Here is a 10,149-nt window from a genome sequence, read left to right as displayed (position 1 = left end):
GGTGGGGGGGGGGGGGTGCTCAGTCTATGCCTTGGTCTGGAGCAGAGATGATGTCTGGACTAGACTTACGTCAAACAATGCATGAATGCAGCGCAGTTGCAATAGTTCCTAGGACTCGATTTCTATGCGACTGACTCATTTAGTCATATAGATACCGACGGGGGGCGAGTTGATGATCAGCTTCTCCGACTGGTGACCTGTTTTGACCTGGGGGAAGGAGGGGGGGGGGGTGAATTCAAGATCCCCCATGTTAGGCGCTTCGCTGAGGCGGAACTTGTGTTTGATTTTCATGTGGAGACCATTATTATCGATTATCTCGGCCATTCTGCTGCAACGTTACATCCTTCTCAGCCCGGGTTGACTCTGATTGGAAGGGTCGAAGCCTGCCTCCTGAATGATCTAAATTGTGTCGATGTGGACGTAAAAACGCTTACATTGAAAATAAAATTCTCGCTTAACGTAAATAAATAGCTATTTGAGATGTAGGAGTTCTGTTTTCTGTTGATATCGATGTTCTACCAATTAAACAGCCGAATTTAGATTGAAAGTAGTGTAAAACTCCTAACTCCACCTCCATATTCCCCAGGACACCACCCGTGACATACAAGACTCTCTGTTCAACCCCCGCACGATCAACGGCTACAACTATCTCTACTACTTAGCTCTGAGCACTCTGGAAGAAGACAGCTTCTGTGACTTTGAGATCCAGTACGAAATTCTCCATAACGAGATCCACGGTCTTATTGGTGGACATGGCACCTACTCAATGTCTACGCTGGATTACTCCGCGTTTGATCCTCTATTTATGATCCACCATTCCAGCATCGACAGAATCTGGGCAATCTGGCAGGTAAGGATGATTATAATAATAATTATTATTAGGTATTTACTGTGGTTTCTAATTCTAAGCCAACGTTTAAGGCTGGGAATGGAATATACAACAATAAAAACAAAAAACAAAACAAACCCACACCACCACCAGCACCACCACGATCAACAACAACAATAACAGCTACAAGAACGACAGCAACAAATAGAACGTTATTCCAATTGACATAAGAGTAATTGTGAACTCTCAGCACACATTGATAATTATTGTCAATATTTCTGTTGTTGTCGTTGTTCCACGAAATATAAAAAGTCTTCTATCCATTCCCTCCCAGCAACTGCAAAAACTCCGGCGCAAACCTTTCAACTCTGCCCGCTGTGGTGGCGCCATCATGGAGGAACCTCTCCAACCCTTCAGCTATTCTCAGATCAACACCAATGACTTCACCAGGATGAACTCTCAACCCAGCAAAGTGTTTGACTATGCTCATCTCGGATATGAGGTAAGGAGTGAGGTGGGGGTGAATTATACAGGGTGAGAAGGAGTAGCAGGAGGAGAATGAGTTTACGAAGGAAGATGAGCAGGAGGAGGAGATGGAAGAGGAACACAGGAGAGAGAGAGAGAGAGAGAGAGAGAGAGAGATAGATAGATAGATAGATAGAGAGAGAGAGAGAGAGAGAGAGAGAGAGGGGGGATCAAAAAGGAAGAAGTTGAGAATGGGGTCCAAATAAGCGGCACTAAAGTAGTAAGGGAAGAGGGGTGAGTGGAGAGGGAAGGTATTGGTGGGGCGGAATGAGTGGACGAAAAGTGAAGAAAGACACGAAGATAGAAATGTTTTCCCTGTGTATATGTGTGTTTTTGTGTGGGACTGGTAGTCTAGTGGTTAGGCTACCCGACTCGTGATTGTGAAGTTGCGTTTTCGAGGGTTCGAGGCTCCGTTTAGCTCGACCTTGTTTTCTTGGGAAAAGCACTTTACACGAATTTCCCCCCACTTCATTAGATAAAAAAAAGATCATGCCAGCATGCTAGTGTTTAACCCTTTTAGAATAGAATCATTTACTCCCCAGGCAGTTGAGATTTTTTCAAAATGCTAGCACATCGGCTGAGGTAATAACAAAGGTTATACAACTCAGAGAGTTTGCTGTTAAGCAGGAACATTCGCTACACAAATTAATTATGTTTATTATTATTGTTACCACCATTGATCTCTGTATATGTGTCTGTGTGTGTGTGGGTGCATGTGTTTGCATATATATATATATATATATATATATATATATGTATATATATATATATATATATATATATATATATATATATATATATATATATATATATAACTGTGTGTGTGTGTATGTGTGTGTGTGTATGTGTGTGTGTGGGTGGGTGGGTGTGTGTGTATGTGTGTGTGTGTGTGTGTGTGTGTGCGCGTTAGTGTGTACAGGTGGGTGGTAAAAGTGACAACATGATGCATTTTTTTCTCCCCCAAACTGTGTTATTTTCCTGCTTCTAGTTCGACAACCTGGAGCTGAATGGCCATGATGTGAACGATTTGAATAACATCATCAATAGACTGAGAGATCAGGACAGAGTTTACTTGGCCTTCAACAACTGTGGAAAACAAGGCTCTTTTGCTTTTGATGTAAGTAACTGCTTGGTGACTACAAAAATTCCCTGCCGTAAAGAATATCCTAATCAAACCTGTGAAAATAATACAACACGCCTTTACACCCTCCTCCTTGATTCCAAACGTATTTACCGTGTCTGTCGTTTTGAATAGTATTTTGAAGGTGGCGCCTGTAACGGTTAACATTAGTTCTTTATCTACTATATTAGTCACTGTTACTTAAATCTTGCATTTGTTATCGGACATTTCAAACAATGGCGCCGTGAATTTTACTGTCCGTTTCACTTCTTTGTGGGTGAGTACAAAGTACAATTTTACTCAGAAACTGTTTACGACTCAGTAACCCAAAATGGAGTGAAATGAAAGCAAAATGATAATGGTATGATGTCCATTTCTCTGCAGGTCCACTTCGAGACTGCCGAGAATAATGTTGTACCACTTGGCCGCTTCTACGTTCTTGGTGGGGAGCGCGAAATGCCCTGGTGTTTTGAGAGAGTTTTCAAGTATGACGTCACTGAAGTACTTCAAGCCAACAATGTTGACATCCACAAGCCCGTCAAGGTGAGAGGACTAAATTACACGCGCTCTTATTCGAAAACGTTAGATAAAAAAAAACAGCAACAAAAACAAATCAAACAATTTATGTACCACAGAGTAATCGCGACCACTATAGCTTGATTCCCTGTGGTGACGATTCCTTTGCCCAAAAAATCAATAGTATAAATTCATAATTTTTTAAAAGAGTTCAAATAAGATTCTGGGAGAAATAGCTCTCTAGAAAATTTAATTGGGAAATAATTTGGAAACAATTACAACAACTACAACAACAAAAGTAATAATAACCACAACCAACACCACAACACGATTGTAGGGTTAGGGGTGGGGTTTAGGAGGATTTGAATTTCCGTTTAAGTTTAAGAAAATGCAAACTCGTGTGTTTTACTCTTCATTATATTCTTTCTTTGTAATTCTCTAAGCCGCTTTTGTCCGTCATCTATTTTTATTTTCAACTGCACTTAAAGCCACCAGTGTCTGTGGTGCAGAGGTTAAATTCTTCTCTGTTGCACACTGAAGACCCAAATTCGATTCCCGAGTGAGCAAAACTTTTTGTCGAAAATTTCGGTTTCTCTATTAAGATATTGTATCCCTCTCAGTCCGGGTTGGCCCTGATAGGCAGGATCGGAACCCCGCCTCCTAAATTATCTAAATCGTGTCGATGAGAACGTAGAAACACCTACATTTCATTTTCCTCCCAAATATTTGTCGCTGAATCGTCTTTTCTTGAAAATTTCTAAAGTTTAGAGAAATAATCAAAGTCACTTATTATTCTCCTATTTCTGAACAGATTGGAGGTCAGCTCTTCAGATACGATGGCGAGCACGTCCAGAACTTCACCACTTACTACGCCACGTTCATTGAACGTCCTGCCGGAGTGGATTACGATATCATAAACATTCCTGTCATGCGTAACAGTTCTATCAATCCTAAGGTAACATTCCAAGTTGGTGAAAAAAAAGTCTGAAATGGCGCGAGAGGTTGGGGGGCGCCACTTTTATATCATCATCACATCATCATCATCATTATCATTTCGCAAACACCTGAGTCATTTTCAAAAAGTTTGGAGAAAATCAAAGTAAAAGAGAACACCCGAATCAAAACCATGACTTGGGCATTTGTAAATTTTCAGTTAAAAACTATGAAGGAAACAACGAAACAGAACATCTCCAATCAACAGCAGACCAAAGGCAATGGTGTAGCACATTTGAACCATCATAATATACAAATCAGAAACACGAATTTGCACATTTCATGATGTGCATTTTGCTGCGTGCCCTTTGAAGTACAGAACTGAAGAATCTGTACAAAAAACAAAGTTGTAATTCTTTTTTTAAAAAGATGAAGTGACCGAAAACAGAGCGTATTCAAAAATTCACAATGGACAACGTGCCACTATAAGGAACACTATCTCGCTGATTTTTAAAAATTACATCAACAGTACAAAAGCAATGTTTGTATATTACACATAAGGATCTTCGACAGCATCTCATTTCCAGAATCTGAATCTTTCTCTCATTTTCTACTGTCAATCTCCATGATTAAGATAGAGTTTCGAAAACAAAACAGAAAAAGCCAAAGTCATCTCTCAACCCAGTACTACGAACTAGGTATTTCGAAATGTTACCCCTCCCCCCTCCCACACACTTCATTTTCTCTATTTTTTCAGACTGTTGTCAAGAAGGGAACTCGCGTTCGTTTCGTCACCGACGGTGTTGAAACACCCATGGAAAATCTGGGCAGTTTCACAAACTTCCACTTCTGCAACATTCCGCCTTTCTCCTACCACTCCTTCCCGTTCGGCGAGGTGCATGCCCTGAGCCCTGGCGACTACTTCTTCGTCAACAGAGACGTTGACTTGTGTAACTCTGGCAGGAAACTGCAGATCACAGTGGCCGACGAGTAACTCTTTCTAAAGTTGCTCTGGAGCAAGGTCAGCACTAGACCTAGAATAGTTATTCATTCACTGAGCCTGTAGCTGCCCTGAATGACTTCACAAAACTAGTCTTCATTGGTAAATAATGTTGAACTGTTACTCGCCAAATATCCATTGTGTAAAAAAAAAAAGTAACTAGAAACCGACCAAATCTGGCAACATCAAAGTGTCCCCCTCCCCCAATCATTTCAAGCATGTTTGACACAATGCACAGATCTGAGGTTACTCTGAGGTCACAGTAGGTTTGTTACTTGCATTTAACAGAAGAAGGCTGGCTTAGATCGTCGTTGTGCGCGAAGATATAAGGGGTTATGCTGCACTTTTACCCCAAATCTCTTTTCTCATAACTACCATCACCATCATTATCCAGTGCCAGTTCTGCGACAGACATCCACGATCATGGTTCTCCATTCATTCCTTTGCTCGGATGCTCTAAAAAGCCACGTTTCACTGATCTTTCCCCGTTACCCATTTGTTTAGGTTCTCCAAATATATTGTTCTAGGCCTTCCTCTGCCTCGCTTGCCCTCAATTTTGCCAGTGAGAGCTAGATGTTCAAGACCCTTATGTCTATTTATGGGTCCCAAAAACTGCATTTGTCGTTTCCTGATAAATACCATACAGAATGAAAAAGAATTAAACGTGTATCCTATGTATCCTGGATATACCTGCATCATTTTTAAGTCTTTGGCGGCATCTTACCTGTCCTCCTGTACCACCGACGTTTTAGGTTTATCTCTGTCAGTGCAATAGGCATAATTATAAACAGACAGACAGACAGAGACAGGCAGACCGATTGATTAGATAATTTATTGAATCTGTAGCTGCTGTATAGGCTAGTCTTCATATTATCATAAAAGATTAAACTGTTACTTTGGGAATTTCCATTTGGTATACATACATGATTATTATTTGCAAAGGAACGCATTGTCTGCACATGCTATTGTTGAATATCTAGTTTACCATTTAAAATATCAAATTCAAGTTATGTAATTGTGGAAACTAATTATAGTATGTGATATTTTCCTTTCAGCTTCACCTATGAGACATGACGTCAGACGTGGAGAAGCTATCAGATCATCTTATTCGTCGTGCAAATCCCCCAAAGCAAAGTTTGTGAAATCGAAAAATGGAAACGGGTAATACAAAGGAAAACAGGACCACAGTCTTTCTCTTTAGCTTATATGCCATTTGAGCACCCACTTTCTTGCATTAAGTGGCTGTATTTTGTGTTCATATTTCGTATTGACTATGGATATGTGTTGAAACATTTGTTGTTTTATTATTATTTTAAAAAATCATTTTTGGAGTCAAGACTCAGATTTCTTGTCATGGCTTATTCTTACCCCCCCCCCATTATTATTAATATTTTTCATGAACACATTGATTATTGCCAGAAAAGCACTTAAGATGGCATACGCTAAAACTACTTTCTAGGTTTTACAAAAACTGCACAAATTTATGAACCCCAAAATATTGTCTTTCTTACAGCCTTTTCTCTTTGACATTGGAACGAAATTGTATCACCTGATATAGCCGTTTGGCTCCAGAGAACTGAGATTGTTTAACTCTGAGACATTAGACTCATAATTGTAATGAAATAAATGCCGCTCTTGTTATTCAAATGATGGTGCATTATGCCTTACAAATTGTAATGTTAAGAGGATACACTCAATGACTGGTGCCACGTTGAATGTTAAAGAAAAAACAAACACGTGTAAACATTCTATGAGAGTGTATGATGTTTCTTGTGAAATGGAATAATGTCTTATTGCTCATGTATAATGCTATACGCAAGCTCCAATGTCCATTCAAAATGTAATGCTTTGCGATTTAAAAAAAACAACAAAAAACCAAAGAGAGAAAGAGAAACATTTCTGAGTCTGCGACGTTTACATAGCCCTGTTTGGCAGAATACTGTTATTGTTTAGACATAGTTTATTGGGTTCATCCTGGAGTGCAGTTTTACTTTGTTCAACGAATACTTACGTTTTCTATAAGTCTTTCATTGTAAAAAAATATTACCTGAAATAAATGTATCCTTGTATACTTACAATCTCTGTCTTACTTCTAAACTTTTTTGTACTCATCATATCAGGAAAACCTGCGGCACAGAGGTCTAGATATATTTTTTTGAGCCACAGTTTGTTCTGTCTCACATATTTCATAGTTCACCGAACTGCACCACAACGAATATCATTTTGGTGACAAAATCGCAATTTTTGCAAATGAAAAAAAAAAGGAAAAAGAATCTACGAATTCAAATAGTTAAAGAAATGTTAAAAGAGGCACAACTACACTGGAACCCACATTCATGCAGGGCTCTATACGATCCAAGTCGCGAATTAAAAACGTTCACGAAAAACACAATAGATTGCAAGAGAAAACGAAAAAAAAAAAAAATCAAGGTGTATACTAGTCATTACTCACAGAGAACTCGACACGATCTGGTAGCATTTTCATATAGAAAGCCTTGCTTACAAACAGGATGAATTTCGTTGGTTCATCTGCAAAAAACTGGATACTTATTCCCCCTGAAGCACTGGTGCCTGTGGTGTAGTGTGTAGTGGTCGCACGCAAAAGACCCGAGCTCGATTCCCGAGTGGGTAGAATTTTTATCGAGTATCACAGTCTTTCTGCTGGGACGTTGCATCTCATCTCAGTCCAGTTAGCCCTGACACACAGGGTCGTAGGCTGCCTCCTAAAAGATCTAAACTGAGTCGATGGGGGCGATATCAACACATGCATTAAAAAAAAAGATGTTTTCCCATGAAGCAACAATACCTTCACCCTCGTATGGGCAATAATGATCAGGCTCTTTCTCTTCCAGGCTGTGGAGACCTCTGGGATTCCCATGGGTTGAAACTATTCTGACTAATCCCCCCCCCCTCTCTCGGAATTAACTGACCTAGTATGCACATCGTATGTCACCTCCTTTCCTGCTCTCTATCCATGTTTTGTCGTCTGCTTTTGTCTTGACTTTCTGTCCTCACCTCCTCTCCTACGCCCCATCCTCAGAGCACCTGACTCTTTCAGCAGGCTTTCTACTGCTACTCCTTGGCTCTTTCTTACTGCTGTCTTTCAGCCACACCCTAATTATAGAGTAGGTAAGATCTAACACCTGGCCTTCTCGAATAAAGTAAAAAATCCCAGGAGGTTGAGTGTGCAAGTTTCGCACGTAAGAGATCTCTTGGTGGTCATAAAATTGATAATAGTAACCTTCGGCGGTCACCCAGGCAAAAATCAAAATTAGTTCCTACCAAACTGTGTGTCCCGTGCGCTCACATGACCTTATGCAGTTGCCAGCGCCGTAAAACACTTAAAACAATATAATCTGTGGTCACCACTCTCGGGGGGGGGGGGTTCACATTGGGCCATCATGGCGTCATTCACTGAAGATACTTTAAAGAAATAACTTTCACAACTATTTCATCTAGCATATCTACCTTTTTTTCACGGTTTCTCAAAGAGATTGAGAATTTTATCAATTGTCGTACTGGTGCAAGTTGATTCGACGAAGGCGTGGGATTCATATAATCATGATTTGATGTCACAGACTTGCTTCAATTCCCCCCCCCCCCCCCATTTCTAAACATTTTAATGATGAAGCAGCAACTACAAGAACAACAACAACAACTGCAACAGCGACAACAACAACGACAACAAAAACGATAAAACACCACCACCACCACCATCGGATGACCTTTAACGCCCAAGGAAGAAGACATTACTAGATCTTGCTAGCTGCTTCAGGTAACTAGCTTGGAAAACAGACTACAATAATGAAAATAATACCAAACGATTATTTGTAATGATCACAAATGCCACAACCTAGACTTTGTTAGCTAATGGAGGTAACTAGCATTGTAAACAGAATACAGTAATGAAAATAACACCAAACGATTATTTGCGATGATCACAAATACCACAACTCGCCGCAGATCCCACTGCTTTTCCCTTCCGTAAAATGGTTTGTGTGTCTGGGGAAACACAAGGCAGATAACACCTTCTTGTAGTGACGTTAGGTAGGAATAGATTTCAGCTTTATTTACAATTCATAGAAAGGAATGTACAAGAATGAGCATTGTAAAAGATGTAAAGTTAATTATCTTACAAAGTTTTCACAACCACAATGCAGTTTTGTCAGGGACAACGTTCAATAGGAAAGTTGCTGCGATCAGATGTGGTGCCATTAAAAAAAAAGCTGCATCAATTGCACCCACTGTATTTATGCTCAGATACACTGTTACGTGTTAACGGTTTCACCTCCTACTAACTTGCAAACCTATCTATTCAACTGTCCACATTTCTTCCTGAATACACAGTATTAAATACATAGCTTTACTAGCGTAACAACCTGACTACTAACTTTTCCACTAAAAACCTACCGGTATTCTGACGTACTTACAAAATAGAGGTGAGTAGAATTTTAGGTTTGGGATGAAAAAAGGCAAATATTTAAGTGTAAAGTTTTATTTAACTAGCATATTTGACCGTAAATTATTTTTACTTGTATTAAGCCCCCCATCAACACAACTTAAGTAATTTGATATAAAGCAGTCTCCCACGAAAAGGACCATCCTGGGCTGAGAAGAATACAACTTCACAACAGAAAAACAGAGATACTCAATAAAAATACTCTCGGGTTTCTTATGGGCGACGACTAAGAACTTAGCGCGACCCCACACGTATCTGTTTGCCGCTTTTAAGAAAATGTGTAGTGTTATGTACTGTAGTTCATACAAATTTAATTGGTTCCACTTTGAACATCATGGTTAGGGAAATCCAAGTACAGAATGATGAGAATGGCGCCGGTATCTGGTGTTAGGTTTAAAATTGGAAGTCAGTTTAGAAAACAAAAGTCAACAGAGCTGCTAGCATGCCGTCCATATATAAAAGCTCTCACCTGTTTTGTTTATGCTCTGAATAGGATGGGTCGTCCAGTTCCCCCCCCCCCCTCCAACCACCTCCCAAACCACACCCCAACGCAACCGCTAAAGCTAGAGGACATTTCAAGTTGCTGCACACGGACAGAGGCTTTGAAGTAGTCGACTGCTGCAAATCAAATACAGCTAGACGGGGTATGCTATATGTCATATCGATGTTCAATAACTAGAGCTCTGTCACATCACCTTAAGTTCAATTTTCTTTTCCGGTTAACGCCAAACGAAAGCTGCCAAAAAGAATAAATCCCCCCCCCCCCC

The 10,149-nt window shown here is 40.0% G+C and overlaps 1 protein-coding gene across 1 annotated transcript in view; it reads left to right on the top strand.

Annotated features, from left to right (window-relative positions):
• The window catches only part of LOC100533382 (hemocyanin 2), a gene marked incomplete in the record, with an annotated part of 53,599 nt that extends 47,332 nt beyond the window's left edge, over positions 1 to 6,267 (top strand). The window contains 7 exon segments of the mRNA XM_013083423.2: positions 587 to 850; positions 1,164 to 1,331; positions 2,343 to 2,471; positions 2,859 to 3,017; positions 3,802 to 3,945; positions 4,681 to 4,944; positions 5,979 to 6,267. Of these exon segments, the coding sequence (XP_012938877.2) occupies positions 587 to 850; positions 1,164 to 1,331; positions 2,343 to 2,471; positions 2,859 to 3,017; positions 3,802 to 3,945; positions 4,681 to 4,917 (1,101 nt within the window).
• Positions 6,268 to 10,149: the final 3,882 nt, after the last annotated feature.

The sequence above is a fragment of the Aplysia californica genome, unplaced genomic scaffold (genome assembly GCF_000002075.1).
Source record: "Aplysia californica isolate F4 #8 unplaced genomic scaffold, AplCal3.0 scaffold00231, whole genome shotgun sequence".
Lineage (NCBI taxonomy): Eukaryota > Metazoa > Mollusca > Gastropoda > Aplysiida > Aplysiidae > Aplysia > Aplysia californica.
Note: the sequence above shows the minus strand (reverse complement) of the source record. Positions and strands in the feature narration are given on the sequence as shown.